The following is a 19353-nucleotide window of genomic DNA, read 5'->3' as shown; positions in this document are numbered from 1 at the left end:
AAAAAACCGGGAAAGTAATTTAAACCGTAAATCAGATAAAAACACGCAAACAGGAAGGACAATTAAGCTCTGAACATGTTAAAAGGACATAGATGGAGTAACAATATTTTCGAGAAGCACATGTTTGAAACATCTTTCTGTGTTTAGCGACGGGGATTGGGAACTGGGTCCTAATTGTTTTCCCGCCTTTTTTGTGACAACCACTGGGTGCCGCCGAAAAGCGGCGAAGCGTTCACAGTCGTTCAGAGAGGATATCCTTGATTGTTGATCAATGTTCGGGGAAATGGACCAAGAAAAACTGAATTTTTCTCTTTCCCACTCCAGGTAAGCTAATACATTCATAAGAACACGGTATCAAGTTCTTCTCCGAGTCCATTTCATTTTAATTCTTTCTACAAACATTGCTGTTCAAACGAAGTCTTTGAACATGAGTTTACGTCTAAGCTAAGTGAGCTCAAACATAAGCTTAAAGCCTTAAGCTTATTGCCCACCACATTTAAAGAGCTACCTTTTGTATTTCAGGGTTGAGTACTTCCTTAGGACCTTTGTCAACCTTGTCAATACCATAAGCTCTGTAAAAAATGACAAAACACACAAGCTTTTAAGGTAATTTGATATTGTAAAACAATCTGCAGACTACAGTGGCTTGAAAAACATTGAAAGCCTTCGAGCTTTTCCCATAAGCTTATAGTTAATCAGTGACGTTTTCTTTATTTTCACGGTGTTTTGTTAATGTTTTAATGGAAAGAAAGCCTCAATAACGTACGCATAAGCTTATATCATGAGACACATTTAACATTCATGTTCAACGCATCTGGCATGAGGCACTGTTCAACAAGTATCAGCGCCTTGAAAATGGTTACTTGTGTTATCTTCGTGACAATACAATAACATTTAAGTATTATAAAAAAGGTTTTATACATACTGTAAGACAGTCTTTGGAGACACTGGTTTGTGAGGATGATATGGTATGCATAACTTTTGACTTCCCTGAAACAGTTAGATTAATGTGATTACTTGTGCAATGCAATATCTACAGTTTAACCAAATGACAATGTGTTCTCAGATACATTAAAGCATAATTTGTGGATAGTTATTCACATACATTAAGTAAATTTTCTAAAATGCCCCCCCCCCCCCCACCCAGTACAGATCCTGTAACCCCCGTTATAGCTGAATGATGGTTGCAAGGTCATTTTACTCAGAAACCAGCATGATTGATATCCAGATAAGCTCACTGCAACGTGTGTCTAAAAACTAAATGGCAGCCCTTGATCCAGTTCAATATGAATATAAAAATTATTTATAAAAAGTAAAACAAAAATATTTGTCAGCCACGTGGCATTCTCACAAAAGCTATAAAAGGGGTAAATATGAACACAACCTGACCCATGAGAGTGATAAAACATAAACTCTAAGATTAAAAGTTATCCTCCTTCTCTGCAGCTCAGTTTTAACATCTCTAAATAAAATACTGTCTAGAAGTCAACAGTATTTAGTTACCGTTTTCCTCCAAAGAATGGCTCGATACTGAGGGACACCATAGTTATCAGCATCAGTCAGGCAGACAGATAGAATGAAAGGACTCTTACTTCCATCAACACCCACAAAATTTTGATGCACTGTGGAAGATTTAAGACAAGTTAATTAACTTTACAGATCAGGATAACATCATCTAACTGCAATGTGTTTGTCTAGTATATAAACATGGTTATTATAACCTGAAAGCTTTATTCCAGTTTCACTGTCTTGTAATCTCATTCTTAGTCCGTAGCAGGCAAAAAGATAGATACATGCAATCTTCGCAGTTACAAGAGGCCTATCCACACTAGCTAGCAGAAAAATTTGGAATTGTCTGCCAAAAATCCAGACAAAAATTCTGTTGAGGTAATTTTTGTGAAAAAGGCTCTCATCTGCACTCAAAACTATTTATACTGTACAGTTTGTCGAATCTGTCAACAATATTTACATAGCATTGATATTATATTTTGCTCTAATTTATTCATAGCAATTCTATTCTGTGACAAGACATTGAATTGGCAGGAAAATGGAGCATGTTGACATCCTCGTACTTCTTGCATCATGCATTTTGCTTATACATCTTGCTTAAGTTGCCTGTCTACTCATAGGGAAACCAAATGTGTACCATGGGATGTTACCACGAGTCACCAGGATTCATCTTGAATCACTCCAAAATGTTTAAAATTCAGTTTCGCAACTAGAGACAATTGTCCTAGCCATACCAGACGCTAATGGAACAACTAAAAGCGTTTATGAAAAGTGATTGACAACTAAAAACACGTTGCTGTTGATTCAGTTTTTACCTGGGGAAATTTTGTCTCCTGTGCTTTTTCAGGACATCCATCCACTTTTTTTTTAAGAGTTGGTGATGACAAAAAAATTGTCTAAATTAAGAGTTCTTTTGCTAGTGCAAATATAGGCCCAGCCACTGAAAGCTGAATGTCTAAACTGTATAATGCCCCATTCAGCTTCTAACGTATCAATCAATTCCAAATCCTGGTGGTGGGTGGAGGGGAGGATTTCAACAAGGTGACTGTCAACAAAGTGTTTTTTTGGTGGCGATATTAAAGCTGAAGAATTTCTTAAGTCATTCTATGTGCTTGGCAGATGTTTAAGGCAATTAATGTGTGTAGTTTATGTTGAATACACTCTGTTTTTTTTACAAGAACCTTTTTTATAAGAACGTCGAGGCTGAGGTCAACCAAAATTTTAAGAACGTATTAAGAACATTCCTCAGGCTGAGAGTCGCTTACGAACTTTTTTATTTTGCCAATCTGTATAGAAAATCAAGGTAACAAATGTACCCGATCTCGGTTTGTCATAATCAGCAGTTCTTGATACCATATCTCAGCAGGCAATGCACTTTGCTAAGTTTCCTGGTAATGTCCGCATTGATATACTGAAATACATGTAGTGTATAACATGTAATTTAAGAACATCTTAAGAACGCTTTCACCCTCAAATCGCAAAAAAATATAAGAACGTTCAGCCTCAGCTCCAAAATTCGATGTTCTTATAAAAAAAATTGAGTGTATGTGGAAGTTGTTTACTTCATCTAGAGAGTGGGCAAGATGCTGACCTGCGGTGCACTACCACTAGGGCATTTGATTGGGGATGATTGCTTTTTGTGATCATTCACAGCAATATTCAGCAAACGCTTACCTTTTCCAAGAAAATACTTGAAGTACCATCTAGTTTGGAATTCTGGATTTTCAAGATGGACCCCACTTCCCTGCCTTGATACCATTCCATTCTAATGGAGACAAAATGATGCACAAAATCAGAATGAAGTCATTCTGAAGGCCAAATATCAAGATCATTTTGATGCTTATAATTTTAGTCTCTGATGCAGGTCACACCACTAAAAACACTTTAAAGAAATTCTAATAATATAACTACAATTTCTTGACATTGCTACAGTTGTGAAATAACCAAGCGATAGTGCTTTTTGAATAGCTTTAGCACAGATTTAGTGATTTTTTTTTGCATGGATGTGGCCCTCTGTTCCTTCAGGAAACATTCATCCCCAATGTATCTGTTGCTCTGCACTTCATTTGCAATAAAAACCCATTATGGACAAGATTTCTGTTTTCATCACAAAATGAAGTTCAAGGCGGTGGATGAAACAAGGGGCAACATTTCCTGAAGGAATGAAACAACCTTTATAATTTATTGTGCCTAGGGAAACTTATGTAGAAGTATTGTAATACAAAAAGTGTACACTAATTTACTCTGTCAAGCTCTCCCTGGGCTTTTTTTTTTCTCTTTCTTTTCTTTCTGAGTATTTCAATTTACAATAATTAAGGTTGTATGTTGTATGTTAAGCAAGATTGTATGTTGAATAAAAAAAAAACATTTCCTGAAGGAATTGAAGACCATATAAAAATAAATAAATAATTAAATTAAATAAATAAATAAAACAAAAGATCATCTAAAAAGTATTATAGGTCGATCGGTTATGTGTACACTGAACCCTTTTATTTCCTTAACAGCACAGATCAGAATATTTATTATATTATTTCACAGTTAAAAGTTACTTCAAACCAATACAAATTTTTCCTTCAAATGTGAAAATTATAGGGAAAATATAGAAATGAACAATAGTTTTATTTTTTTAAGGGTGGTGCTCAATAGCTTTCATTTATTACACTTCAGAATTTTTAAAGTTTACTGACCCAATTTCATTGTAATTGCCACCATATGACAAGGTTTGATGAATGCTCTCTGGTTGGGGGAGGGGCGGGGGGTAGTCCCCAAGTATAAAGCTATATAGGTGTGTGTCGCTCCAAAGGTTATGGTTTTTGAGCCAGTTTGGTCTGAAGTAGGGTATATATTTTAACCATTTTGGGCTAAAAGTCTATGGATCGGAGAAACCAGGCCAGAAAAAGGTCATGAATTTACAGGCCATGGCCCAGTTGTTCAAAGCCTGATTAATCTAATCCTGGGTTAACGTGAACTTTGATTCAAGTTTAACTAGTTATCAGTTATCATTTTTCAAAAATATTTTTGCCCTCTAGCTTTGACTTAGACTTTTCTTTACCTTAAGCTTAAAATCAGCGTTTAAAAACATTTTTAACAAGCAAGATGAAAACCAACCTAGTTCCCAGGGTCTCTCTTCTTCCCGGAAAAAGAGAGACCATGGGAACTAGGTTGGATGAAAACATCATACAATTTTCAATCGGGGGTCAGCATTAATTGGCTTTCGAACACCCGGTCCCAGGGCTGAAAAAGGGTACCGGAAAATTACATATTTTGGTCTGAAATAGGGTCAGGGTTTGGAGAACCGGGGGGCACACCCCTAGCATAAATTTTGAGGAGTCCCCCTCCCCCCGGGGGGGATTAAGGAAGTTACTCAACAGTAATACAATAATGTTTATTACTATCAAAACATAAGTTCACACTTCAGTGTTAATCCTTTAAAACATTGAGTTTAATAATTGTATCGCCAACCTGCTGTATTCCAATTTCACCACTCTCCATTCTAAACCTGCATGCTGGATTTTCACTGAGATCACTCCCTGTGCAGTGTATGGTATTCAACTGTGGTAAAATGAAAACAAAAGGGATGTTAACACATCAAAAAATACAAAGAGAAAGGCAAAACATAAACACATCTGATAACTGTACAAAAGTCTAGTAACAGGTTGTGTATTATATTAATACTGATTGCATAGCTAATAATTAATGCCAAGTAGGTATTTAATGCCCATGACATCTGCTCCAAATTATACCTACTCTGGCATACAGACCTAATTTCATATGAGAAACATACCGCGTATCCTCTGATTTGTTTATCTTGAAGCTTTAAATTATTCAAAGAATTAGCCTATGATTTGTTCCTATGAATTAACCCATGATTTGGAATTAACTATTCTGACCTGACTTCCATTAAAAAAGGGAGGCAGCGTGGTCAAGTGGTTAGGGCGCCGGACTTGAAATCCGGTGGTCCCGTGTTCAAATCCCGCTCTGACCGCTAGCTGGAGTTGTTTCTCGGTAGCCCCAAGTTCAACTCCTCGGCCGCGCTTGTAAATAGCCAGCTGGTCTGCCTCCTGCCAGTTGGGATTTTTAACCATGTTATTTTCAATTTGTATTATTTCTTTATGAAGTTTAACGCTCAGCCCCACTAGCACTTGTGCTATAAACACTGCCGAGGGTAAATAAAGGTTATTTATTTACTTATTTATTTTATTATTTATTTATTTAAAGCCTGAAATGTATGGACTTTTCTTCAACCATTATTTGGCACTTTAATTTTCCTATCACCTAGAGATACTTCCTTGTTTGTACAAGTGCCACGCAACACATGAACTTTTCAGTTCACAATGATATGATTTGTTCCTACTGAAAACTATACCATTAAAGGCAGAATTCTGTTTTTTTTTTTTGTCCTATTATAAAACTAAAAGAATAACATGAGTTTTTTATTCATCTTAAAGGTACAAAAATTTACTTACAGCCTCAAGAGAGCCATAATAGTGCTTTCTGCTTAAACCTGATCTTCTGCCAATATCAGGAGATGGAGCACTGTGACAATAAGATAGCAAGATGCAATAAATATTGGTAAGTTAACAGATACATGACAAATAACATCCGAGCATGTAGAATTGGGAGGATATGCATGAAACATGGTACAGCATTGTGGTGTACTTAGAGGTGGGCTGGCCTGATTCTCAGATGCCCTAAATATTTCCCTTTTTTTTATTCTGAAACATTTTCACTCCCACCCAATTAAGGGCCATCTTGATAACATGTTTTGTTTCCCATTACCCTTTCTCAAGTGAAACATTATGGGTTGATTTGTATATGAAAACTTAAAAGAAGAAGAAAAGAAAAATTAGTATTTTTTTCTTGCTTGAGACTGTCATTTTACAACAAGCGACTATATCTCAAAGCTGCTTGAAGGCTGTTGTGATAATTTCATAACAGGATCAGTCTATTAAGCTGCATGCAATACCGTATTATGCTTTCCATTTGTCAGAACTGGCGGCTGCCAGATCAGTCAGTTTGTAAACGGAATGTACCAATTTCAAGGATTAGTTTTATCCTAGTCCTTTGAATTTCTTCAAAATGGCAAATTACCATTTTCTGAGTGGTTATTTATCAAGATTTTGCAGCACCATCCATTCAAAATGACGCATTCGATTTACAGACTGGCCAGTCTGGATGATCAGTTCTGACCTAATAAATGACAAATGGAAAGCGCGCTACAAAACATGCAAGAAAAGCGAGCAGCCGCGGTAATGACTCAAAATTGGGCAGCGAATACACTGACCCAGACTTGGGTTGGATAGGACCCACTGACCAGTGGTGGGGGATGAGGGGCCCCATGTGTAGTTAATTGGCAGGTCCAAATATAGAAGTCACATGTTACCAGAGGCCACATGGGAGATTGTAGGCCCAGTTAGCCACAGCTTGCAAACATTAACTATGATTTTATTCTAAAAATTATATTGTTTTTGTTATTTTCTGTGAGAAATTGAGAGAGCTAAGGTGATTGTTTAAGCAAATTAAGTGAGAGCAGACCGCTGGACTTCTCACCGTGCCAGAACCTAACAGCTTATTACAAGTTCTTTTAATTTTTGTTCTGAGGCAGCAGTTCCTCAAGCCAGTGTAGAAATTCTTGTGTTGACCAATTGGAATTTCTATATATGTAAATATTCTTATATTATATTATATTATATTATATTATATTATATTATATTATATTATATTATATTATATTAAAAACTGCATCATTGTATAATGCAATTCGAGGGATTTGATTGGCTTAGGGCCACGGTATATGAGCCATACCATGGCCGAGAAATGGCAACCATTAAATTGTCTGCTGATTATTCTTGCACAGCGAAATCAGTAAGATCTAGCAATATTTCTTGATTGTTTTTAATAAAACAATTATTCCACTCGCGCTTGTTGGATATGAGATGATTATAGCCAACTTGGCGCTACACGCCTAGTTGGCTGTCTATCATCTCATATCCAGTGCGCGCTCATGGAATAATTGTCAAATATTACCCATATTTGCTATAACTAGTAAGTATGATGATTTCAAAATTATATCTTATTTACGATCTAACAGATGTAAACTACAGCCAACTTTTTATCTAATCTATATTCTTCTTTTACAAAAAGGTGTTTACAATTTCTCCATAAATTTTATGAACAAATTGTTTTCTTTTCTTTTTAATGTTAGTACAAAGCGTTTCCAATTGTCTTTGAAAAAAACTCAATAGACGCTCTTTTGTATTTTTATACAGTCAAAGAAACACAGCTTAAGCCATTCCGAGTGTGTAATAACTAGTACGACCTGTATTTTAATTCCCTCAAATTACACCTGTCCTTTTCATGAATCACTTACATACAACCGCACGTAATTTGTTAACAATTTTTACACACTATTTCCCTTAAGATGTTGAATTTAAGAGCGACAATAGATTTTACAAGCAAAATATATTTTCCAAGATGTTTACCATTACTAATTTTTAAAGCAAGCTGTCGGCATTTTTAGCAATGACGTCTTTCAAGCAAAATGTGATGTTTGAGTAATTCTTTGCGAAGTGTATTCATTTAAATAATGGCGAGCGCGTTTTTGCATATTTTCCCCTAAAAAGAACCGGCAATCAAATTAAAGGCTTCGAAAACAAAATAAGAGATACAGAATACTAAAATATAAAACATGCGAGGATTAAAGCCCTTAATCTTTTATTAAAATAATTGATAAAATTAAAATTCACTAACATTAACACCGAAGCCGAATTTTAACGCATAATAACGAACTCTGGCTAACAAAAGCAGCATGCTGGTGTGCTTTTTATCGTGGCTGTTTACGTTGAAGCCATGTGTGAAAAAAAAAATCCGTACGTAAGTTTTGGAAAAAGAAACCTTTGGTGTAGATAAGTTTATAAATATAGTTGGAAGGCTGGCCGCATTCAAAGCAGCAAGTGATATTTTTAAAAACAATTTAATATCGGGTGATATTTACCTGTAGGTAAACGTTGAGGACCTAATCCTCGTGACCATATTGATGAATAGCTACTTCACGTTACGGGCGCTTCCACGCATGAAAACACAGAGAGGTCAAATGATGCGAAACGTTTCTTGATTTGAAGCTAAACTGCGTTACGCACCGGCTCAGCTTTGCAGCAAATGGAACGTTGTACTCCGAACTGTAGATTCGTATAGTCCAAGACTGCAACCGCAAGAGTCCCTCGCTTAAAAATATTCCAATTCTAAATCCGCGTGGATTTTTACGATATCTTCGGAGAATGTATTGGACGTGTATCACTCACGCGAGATTAAAATCCTGTACAGCGATTAAAAATGATTAACTGCGATGAAGCCTGCCCAGGAGCTGCGCTGAATTCGTAATGTTGTAATTGGATGCGATAAATTCAGCTGACAAATTGCAGGTCCAAGCCGTGCCTGTGACGACAGTATTGACAATGACGGAAGCAGCGTATGGCGTAGCAATACAAGATGGTCGGCGAGTACAAAAAGAAACGACCACTTTGATTTCAGGAAAAAACGTCTAGCGAATTCCAACCCTCTTGCTCCAAGTAGATAAATAAACCAAATACTCAGCGCTCGTGTCACAGGCGTTAAGTACGTGAGTTGTTTATACAAATAACAAATGAACCTTGACAGGAGTGAAGGAAGCGTGCTTTTTCCGTGACTTCCTATAAGGTTCGTGCGAGGTGCTCTCCAAATGTCAATAATTGGATGACAATGTAGTTACCATTGTGAAAAAGAGTAAATTAAACTCGGTATTTTTCAAATTTCGCCGCCGTAATTAACACTTTTACATCAGAAATATAGCTCAAAGTCCGGTTATTATGACTGGATCAGGCAAGAGTCCAAAATGGCATTTCTTTTATCACATGCACCACTGAAGTGACCACAGCTTGAACGAGTGTCTATTGCCTCCAGCCAACTGTACTTGAAGATGTACAAGCTGTTAGAATTAGGTCAACAATCTTTCCTTTAAGGCGGCGCTGAATAAAATAGTCTACTCCAAAACAAACACAAGAAAGACTTGATTTGCAGTTCCATGAAAGCTCAGATCTTCCACAAAGCAGACGGCGTCAGAAATGAGTGGTGCGCGGCAACAAATCCACGTGCAAGTTCTTGTCTGTTTATAGAGCTGAATTTAGAACTGATGAAAATGTTCGGTGACAATATAGCTGAAAGTTATGTTCTTGTAATCACAGTTGGCATCACCTGTAATAAACAAACTCGCCGCTGTTTGCAGATCAGGTCTCGACATATATGGAAGGAACAACACGTATTCCAGCTGTGCTGTAATTCCTTTTGTTGGTCAGTGGTGGTTTTTATCTTTCTAATCGTGTGACAGAAGGAAATCTGCCTGTTTCGAAACTGCATAAAAATGCTAAGCCCCTTTTATGTTCGAGAGTGTTCATTGTTTACGTAATATAGCCATGTCAACAAAACATTCAAAGCAATCCGGACCGGTAAACGATCCTTACTCCAAAGGATGAGGCCTTTTGTGATTTTTGTTTACATTTCATGTACATTTAGTGTGGATTGCTGCTAGGTAATGTTCATGTCTATGTCGCTATTGCTCAACACTCAAATCTCTTTTATTTTAAAATCACTTTTTCTTTACAAGTTGTCAGTAAAGTAGTCGAGAACAGCACTGAATTCAGTCGTTGTTAGTCTCTTGAAGTCGAGACAAGCAACAGCTCCAATTCCCTGAAGGGAAATTTTAATCCCATCTTGTTTTTGCAAATTTAATATTCATCTCGGGGTGACAGAATATTTGCAAAAAATTCGTAATTGTCAACTCTTTAAATTAAAAAAAAATTTTAATAAAATAAAAAACTGGAACCCACGGAAAGCATTATCCAAAATCCGACAAGTCGACCATCATTACCCTCTCGAGAACAGAAAACATCAAAAAAGTTAAAATGGCCATGCACAAACTAATTAGATGCTGTTAAATCTGATGTGGAGACGATAAAATGAGTCAGCAATAATGGCTTTGCATGGTTTCGTGACATGTTTCAAAATTTTTTTCTTTCCAATTAAGAACAGCAAACCTTGAGTCAGCCATTTCTATGGTAATACACTGTTTTTCCACGGTATTGGTGTATTGTTTTATATAGACCACAAAAGGAAAGACAAAATGTAAATGAAGTATAAGACTGAACAAAACTGTGCTTCCAGATGGTGTAATTAAAAACCGTCCACATTTCATTGAAGATATTTTAAACTTTTAATCAGCCCCCACAGAACACGAGTCATTTTCATATTCAATTTAAAGATTTCATTAAGTGGTCGACGAACGGTACCATCCGATGGCAAAACTTGTCAAAAATGTAGTCAGATGTTCGCACATGTCTACGAAATTTACATGTGAATGGATCCAGGTTCCTAACCGAACGGATGGCATGAAATTTTTGCAGTAGTGCTTTTATTTTAACGCTTCTAATTTTATTGTGTTTTGCTGGAACTAACTTAGAAACTGGCGTTTTCGACAGGAAACTAATTTCTGCAAAACGCAGCAGTTCGGGTATACACTTCTCAAATTAGACATCACGACTATTAGAAACGAAAATTGCATCGTCACCTGACATCATTCATTTCTAGAAACTCGCACCTGCAAACTCACGGAAACCGAAGGAGCTTCATAAAATTGTCCGAGATGCTCGAAAATGAAACTTATGCCCCGCTCACATTTTTGAAGCCGATTATCGCCGCAATCTCGTTCCCAGAGCCCGCGTTTCTTTTGGTCAGCACTGTTATCGCCGCGGAAAGGAAATAAGAGACGCATGCGCACAGGCTATCCCCGACAACGCATGCGCATCAAACGTTTTCAGCCCATACTATCGTTTTCGTATTATCTTTGCCCTCCAAACGAAGGCTCCGTCCACAAACAAGTTTTCAAAACGTATCGTTTTCGCAGCGTTTTGCTCTGTCTATATCAAAATGCTCAAATGCGCTGAAAAACTACGAGGAAATGCGACTGATGCGCCACCGATGTTTGTAGCGTTTTTCAGCTTTCCGCGTCAGTGCTTTCGAAAGCCTCCGTTTTCGCTGTCCATACTAGGGAGCTTTAGCAATGAAGACGACAACGGCAACGAGAACGTCAAAAAAGCGTTCGGCTTAATAGCCAAAACAACAACTCTGTACATGCATTACACTTTTGGTACATTTCTTTGCCGTCACTGCACGACAAGGGCGTGAAATTTTTTGATGGGACCGGTTTTAAGGAGGACGCGAACACACAATGACAAATTTTTCTTTCGCTTTCTAAACTTGAATGCGGTCTCCAAGAATTCAACTCAAGGAAATTTCACCTTCATTTGACATTTAAAGCGAGTTGGAATAATCGCGTCGACGTTTGAAAAAAACGCGAATTCATTTTAGTAGTGATGTTTTCGCAGCTCCCTACTTTAAAGATAGGGATCCATTTTGAAATGTCTCAAACATGAAGAACGTTTTCGATGGAAACGCGCGACGATCAGTATTTTCGATCGCTTAAGGGCCTCTCCATATGAGCCCGATAACCGGGCTGGCCCGGTAGGCGGGACGAATTTGTTTTTTGTTCATATGGGAAATTTTATCCCGGTTACCGAGATGAAAAATGTCCAAAAGGCCCCCAAAATACCCGTGAAACCGCGTTCCGACTTGTCAGCGACCTTGCAAGCCATGCGCAGTTGAAAATGTTTCGTCCCGGACAGTCGCGGTATCCGGGCTGGAGTGTTCATATGGGAAACATTTCCAGCTCGGTTACCGAGATCTCGGTAACCGGGACAGCCCGCCTTCTCATATGAACACATCGAAATTTTTGTAAAGAAAAGAGTGGCGAGGCGAGATCTCGGAAACCGAGCCAGCCCGGTCGACCGGGCTCATAATGAAGAGGCCCTTAGTGTGGACGCAAGATCAAAAAGCATCGAAATGTGGCGTACGAAAACGTATTAGTTGGAAGGGTCCTAGACGCTCCCTCGCCCCTAGAAATGCATGCGCACATTAATTACCGTTGTGACTTCTCCGTTAGTTAAAAGAAAAAAAATAGGGTGGACGAGGGCTTATTTTTGCGATTTTTCAGGGAAAAAAGTAACAAAAATGACAGGGCTCGAAAAAACGGCCGGTCTTAATACAACGTACAATGTCCGGTCAGAATGAGTGCTTAACAAGACAAATTCTTGGATAGGCGAACTTTTTGTCCGGTAACATGCGCTAAATTCAATAGACATCTTAATTTTGAACTGGTGTAGAAAATTATCACGCTAAACATCATTCAGATTATTAGTGCTTCCGTAAAAGAAATAATCATTAAAACCCGCAAAAATTTCATACCATGTGTTAAGTGGAGTTCGTTATCTCGAACAACCGAACATCCCTTCCCGTCATCTCGACTCTTAGACCGGATCGCAAGCGTTGACGTCAGTGAAACACACTGGGTTATATTATCCCGGATGTTTGAACCTTCGATTCCTCGAAAACCCTGTTAAGCCGAATTGCGTTTGTGTCTCCCTGATAAGGTTTTCCTACAATTTTACCGGCCTCGATATCTCAAGCTGACTTCGAAGAGGCAAGAACGCAGTGAGGACAATTTTCCTTGTTTTAAGCTCAGGAAACGAAGTTGAATCGGTTTGAACTTGTGTTTTGTCTTCGAAAAAGACCACAAGAGAAGAAAAATGGATTGGTGGCGTTGTTCTACATTAGCTCTACTCCTGACAAGCTACATGCTACAGCATTGTTCATTACTAAGGGGCTGTTTACATGGAGGGAGGAAGATCCTAGAGGGCGGTTCATCCTAGCGCCATATGTTTTCTCTATTCAGTTTACATGCAAAAAGTTGCACTTGGCCCTAGCGCTAGGATCTTCCTAGAGATGGGAACTTCCTAGCTGAGAGATATGAAGATCCTAGCACCATGTAAACTACTTTCGCTCGGAAGATCCTATTACTAGGGACAAAAAGAACAAACGTGGCGGCAGCCGGACGTTCAGCTGCTCAAGGCCGACATTTATTCTTCTTTTCCTTCTCCACTTGGTAACCATTTCGGCCGAAATTTCGGCATGTAAAGCAAACGAAAAGTTTTTCCGCCATCTCGGATCTTCCTAGTGCTAGGATCTTCTTCCCTCCATGTAAACAGCCCCTAAAAGTTAAGGGTTTGTGATTATTTGAAACCGTCTACGTCTATTCGAATCTTTTTCCCAGTGGTCACTACAAGCTTCGAGATCACGGGATTTTACTGGATCAAGCTTTTATGGATAAGGCTTTTTGCCACCGAGTAAGCGAGATAGCGTACAAATCTTATTTTACAATAAAACCTTACGGTCAAAATTAATTGTCTATACAAGAGCACAAAACAATAAAAATGACGCAAAAAAAGAGCAAGGCTGATTTCGCAGTAAGGGAAATATATTCTCACACATTTCGAAAAGCAAGGCCTTTCTTCCTCAGGGTATTTTTGAAAATGACGTCTAATGTAACGCGCGCACTTTCTCAACATAAAATAAAACCAATTCCGCTGGTACTTTATCCATGTTATTGTAAAAAACAAATCGAAGGCAGTTTTCTATGGTCTATTTAACAATTATTTCACGAGCGGGCGTTGGATATGAGATGATATCTAACAAGCGCAAGTGGAATAATTGTATATTGCTAGATCTTGCTGATTTCGCTGTGCAAGAATAACCAGAAGACAATGTAATGGTCGCCATTTATCGGCCATGGTATACTGGCTCTTACCATGGCCGCTAAGCCAATCAAATGTCTGGAATTGGTTATTACATTATACAATGATCCAGCTTTTAATAATTATCATTATTCTTGTCATTGTCATCATCATCATCATCATCATCATCATCATCATCATCATCATCATCAGTCGACCTTGCTTTTTCGATCAGACTATAATAAGAGAGGTCTAGAAAAAAGGCGCTTCCAGCGCCGATGCGTACATGTATATAAATGTCTTAATGGTCTCACGCATCACGAATTAACATTAGTCACTCAGCAAGAACAGCATAGTTACAACACAAGAAATAAAGCAAACCTCAAAATTCCATCCATTAAAAGAAACTGGGGTAAACAAAGAACTGGCTATCATGCTGTAAGTGATTTTAACTCGCTGGACAAAACTATACGAGCCTCTGATAATGTAAATATTTTGAAGCGTCTGATTTTTAATTCATTGATTTAAGTTTTGTATTACACATAAGATACATTAGTTTTTAGTAGCATCTTTTAGCATTTTTATTCATTGTAAATTTTTAATTTTTAATTTTCGAGGTCCTTTTTGTAAACCACTTTTTAGTGAAAAAGTTTCCTCATTAAAGATTGTCATGTCTTTAAGCTAAGTCACGGCTGATTGAACACTAAAAACCGATCATCGATTAGGCAAGGAGAAAGAAGACCGGGCTACACGCCTGGAGCTTTGCGGTTGATTATCGAAGAGTAATGACTTAAAATATAACTTTTCGCTAAACCTCAGATGGTAACACAAGACATACAAGGCGTTTCAGGAAGCAATTTTCAAGCTTGACTAGTATTTGTGAAAACAGACAATATTGAATTCTGTCGCGGTTTTGTGGTTGGCTAGCCACAAAAAATTTAAGTGTAAACAATCCTTAGAGTTATTGGAGGTTTAATGTTTTGATGGCACAAACTGTTCAGTTCGTGAAATAACGCAAATTGTGATCGTATTTGTAGCATGATAGCGGTTTTCTGAGCTAAACAAAAAGGTGACTTGATAATTTGCCAAAATTTTTTAAGTATAAATAATAATCCTACCGCCTTTTTAGCGATAATTGTCTTCCTGGTTAAAATACGTCAATGAAAAAACTGAAAAAATCCAGTTTGTTTATATGTATGGATGTTGTCAAAGGACTTTTTTTCATTTCCTCCTTTTATTCTTGTTATAAATGCAACACTGAGTTGTACGTGATAGAGAGTTCCATACCCTTCATAAACTTGCACTAAAAAAGAACGAATCATTATCTGCAATCTAAGAACTTCAATAACTCTATATCTGATAACACTGGTAGAAAAATATCTTAGGGGAATTATTTGATATTTTGGATCTCGCTGGACAATTTTGCAAAGTTCCGCCGGTATTGGCACTCAAGGTTAAGTGCACTCTTATATTACATCAAGTAAATAAATTGTTTCGCGGCTAGGTCAACAGTGCAAAAATAACGTCAGCGGAAAACGAAAGCTAGAAAAAAGAGTACATGTTAGTGAAGTTAATTTCATTCTTATTTTTGTAAGCCGTTCTCTGAGAGGTCGTGAATTTGTTTTTGTTGCCTTCTATTGAAGCTGGCAAATGTTCTCAAACGGAATTCACTCTCTCTAGCTAAGAGTTATTTTTTACGGATAGGTAACGTTCCGACATTTTCTATTACTAGGAGAAGTTAATGTCTGTGCTTCTAGCAAGACGTGTAACTTCACATCAGGTTTGAACTAGGGTTTGAGTCATGGTAATCAATTTTTTGTTTTGTCTACCAGTAAAATCTTATGGAACAAACTTCCGCCGCGGAAAATAGTTGAAGGGAATTGCGGTAAAATGTAAACTTACTTTCATGCATTTTCGTTTGGTCACTCCGTCTCCGAGATCCACAGTACAAACTGAAATTAACTTAAAACGTACTAATAATTTCCTTAACTCAAAGGTCAAGGGACTGAGGAAATTGATTCATTTATTCCATTATATCGAGGTTCTGTTCCACACATTTTAAAAGGCCGCGCCGGAGAATAAGAATATCGTTCGTTATACCGTGGACTCGAGGTTCCACTGTAATAACCAAACATCAATCACTTTTTTGAGGGTGGGGGAGGGGGTGACTACGGCTACAGCTACGATTTACCTTGCTAAACCAACTTTAGGCAAAATACAAATGATATCCTCTAATTTCCTGTGTTGATAAAGAGTGACGGTCTTTCGACGCGCAATGACTGTGATTAACATTTGTTTACAAACCGAAGAGGATGTCACGCGTACCTACATCCTGAAGTCAATATACCCGTCAATACAGCCCATACATGTTGTGATATTGGTGCACAAAAATTCAATTTGAATAACTCAAGAGTGCTTATAGGTTCGAAAGCAACCTTTAATTTGATTTCGATTCAATTTGATTTGCACGTCTCGTGCTTTAAAATTTTATTCAAACTATGGGCTTAAGGAGGCTGAAACTATGTAAACATAATGAAACCAAGGAGCTATGAGTTTAGTCTCTAATCTACTTGACAGATCACGTAGACCTTCAAATTAACGTTCGTTTAGATACAAGAGTCTTATACTTAGTATGCGATCCTCTTTATTTTAATTTGTCTAATGTACGACGTTAATTCTTGCTAGAATGGATAAATAGTAAATTTATGCTATATTTCTGCAATAAAAGGTCGATACCGAACGAAGACTTCATACTTAATTGACAAATGTGCCATTTTCGAGATGTATTTCATTTCATATCGGCACGACTCGTGTTTATAAACTCACGCACAGTTTCGCAAACAAAGTTGTTGTGGCTTTTTTTTTTTTGGCCTTTAACGCGGATCAAAACAGCTCCAAAGGCAATAAGGAAATCAATGAATAGAAGTATGTCTGATAAGAAAAGGAGTAAATAACGATTCCTTTGTATGTTGATTAGTATTTATTTCCTGTTAAAAGTATTGAAGTTCAAACAGATGGATTTTGTTGACAACTTAAGAAGGAAAATGATGGTAACTTTTACTGCTGAACTGCCAAGATGTTCTCGTTACGGACTTCAGTAAAGTTGCGCCGAATAATAAACAAAGCTGACAAACTATCGTCGCGATCTACACAATACACTCTAGCCATGATAACAATTGTGATCCAAGAAGCTTGAATCCAAAGCAAACCCCAGACGATTGTTCTCAACACAATTACAGTGAATCAATGATTGAATATGACCGACACCTACATGCAAAACCAACTTAGACAGTGTGCTTATATCCCCAAAACGCTCAATACTACAACAATTATGCATGCAAATCTCGATATTGCAAGAGACAATTCGACTCCAAATTAAATGATACAACAAGGCTCAATATTTTCTTAAAGTTGCAAAGATTCAATGGCGGGTAAATTCAACTGCAATCGTTAAAAAAACATTTTACGGCCATTTTCGACTTACCGGTTAGGCTGTTCGATGTGTCGGTCAAAACCTTGCAGCGTGCCAGGTGGGCTAGAGTAACGTTTGATCTGCAGGGTCGGTCGTGGTAAGTATTTCCCCAGGCTTCTAGGCTCTCCAGCAGCAAGACTGCTCGGTCTTTCGGGAACAAACATTTGCCTTTTTGATCGATCCATTTTGAGTCGTCAGTTTCAAGTCGTTCGAAAATATACAAGGTCGAATCTCGTCTGGATTATTCGTCAAGAGCTGCTTATCTTGTTGGCAAATGTATCGATCGATACTCTTCACACGTGACGATCGCTATAAGCAGGAATAATTCTGACCCGGAGCAAATGATGCGTGATTAACGACGCTTGATGCGAGTTGGTTTCATGTTTCGGCTCTAACTTCCTCGCTGTGAACTTGTGAATGTCACTGTTACTGGTTTTGAAGACTAACAAATTAATTCACAGTTGCCGGAGCCAGCCTTCGACGGTTCAATTTTATAATTTTTATCCGAATTTAAAAATAAGAAACATTATGAAGGACGAAAAATTCACATACTCTTGTCAAAGACGAAAAACGACCAAGAAGATGTTAATATTTCAATCTTATGATAACGCCAACGCGAAAGATTACAAACTCTAACTCGCCATCTGTCGTGCCCCCGGGTTGTTTCCACATTGAATATAATTAGCTTTCTTTTGAAGCTGCGGAAACCACTTTATTTGATGTGTTTTGGTGCCCAACCGGAAATGCGCTCCTATTGGGCGAACGATTCGGTACGTGTCAACAGATTTCCATCAGGTTTCCGCGTGGTCTAAAGTTACGAAACCTGGAGAAGTTTCTTTTTCTGTAGCTTGCATGTAGGAGTTGCTTCTTGAGAATGGTTTATCCTTTTATGAATGTGAGTGGCTAAAATTCATTGCAAAATACGAAACCAAATCAAACTGACGACCCCGTTGGGATTAGAAAAATTGTTTAAGCTGCAGAAGAAAATTTTAAGAATCATCACTTTTTCTCCTTATAATGCACCTTCTCTTCCACTTTTTAATAAGTTGGAAATTCTAAACATACACCAAATAAATGATCTCTTGATTTTTTCATTCAGTTATAGCCTGGTCAACAATGCCCTTTCACCTTATTTTAATAGTTTTTGTATTATTAACGCGGAACTTCATAATTATCATACAAAAAGTCCGAGAAAGCTACATAAAAATTTTAACAGGACAAATTAAAGTGTTTATTCAACTCGCAACAAAGTAGTCAATATTTGAAATAATATTCCTGCACCTACCTGAAACAATCAAACATATTTTTTTATTTTAAACAAGAATATGAAAAAGTTTTTGATTTCTGGTGGCTAACGCTTTTGGACAATTTTACTTTATTATTCTCTCTACTGGTAATACTGAAATAATGATTAGATTAAGCCTTGGCTACATATAGTTAATGTATACGTACAATACCATTAACAAGCAATGTACCGATACCTATTAATTAATTTTAAAGTTATGCGTTGTAAATAGGGGGACTGCCTTGTAAAAGCCCGCAAGGGTTTCTTCAGTTTCCCTCCCGAGCAGTTATCTTATTTTGTCACATTTCACAATGTAAATGACTTTAAATATGGATAAATAAACAATCAATCAACCAATCAATCAATCAATCGATCGATCGATCGATCGATCGATCGATCGATCGATCGATCAATCAATCAATCGAAGTCGG

The 19353-nt window shown here is 37.5% G+C and overlaps 1 protein-coding gene and 1 long non-coding RNA gene across 4 annotated transcripts in view; one reads left to right on the top strand and one right to left on the bottom strand.

Moving 5' to 3' along the window:
• The window catches only part of LOC146487023 (GTPase-activating Rap/Ran-GAP domain-like protein 3), a 32421-nt gene extending 14105 nt beyond the window's left edge, over nt 1–18316 (bottom strand). Inside the window, exons 1-7 of one of the 3 annotated variants that reach the window (XM_085091539.1) lie at nt 17650–18316; nt 5976–6045; nt 4972–5061; nt 3184–3274; nt 1504–1622; nt 926–990; nt 509–572 (exon numbers count right to left, since the gene is read on the bottom strand). In XM_085091539.1, the coding sequence (XP_084947665.1) occupies nt 509–572; nt 926–990; nt 1504–1622; nt 3184–3274; nt 4972–5061; nt 5976–6045; nt 17650–17822 (672 nt within the window). In that variant the 5' untranslated portion in view covers nt 17823–18316. Of the gene's footprint in view, nt 1–508; nt 573–925; nt 991–1503; nt 1623–3183; nt 3275–4971; nt 5062–5975; nt 6046–8503; nt 10025–17649 lie in introns of those variants that run through there. The other 2 variants (XM_085091531.1, XM_085091535.1) reach the window with 2 other exon arrangements.
• The window catches only part of LOC146487022 (uncharacterized), a 26753-nt gene continuing 7624 nt past the window's right edge, over nt 225–19353 (top strand). The window contains exons 1-2 of the long non-coding RNA XR_014858400.1: nt 225–324; nt 5958–6081. This is a non-coding gene — a long non-coding RNA (uncharacterized LOC146487022). The remainder of the gene's footprint in view (nt 325–5957; nt 6082–19353) is intronic.

This window comes from Pavona decussata, unplaced genomic scaffold (genome assembly GCF_977016875.1).
Source record: "Pavona decussata unplaced genomic scaffold, jaPavDecu1.1 SCAFFOLD_19, whole genome shotgun sequence".
In the NCBI taxonomy this organism is placed as follows: domain Eukaryota; kingdom Metazoa; phylum Cnidaria; class Anthozoa; order Scleractinia; family Agariciidae; genus Pavona; species Pavona decussata.
Note: the sequence above shows the minus strand (reverse complement) of the source record. Positions and strands in the feature narration are given on the sequence as shown.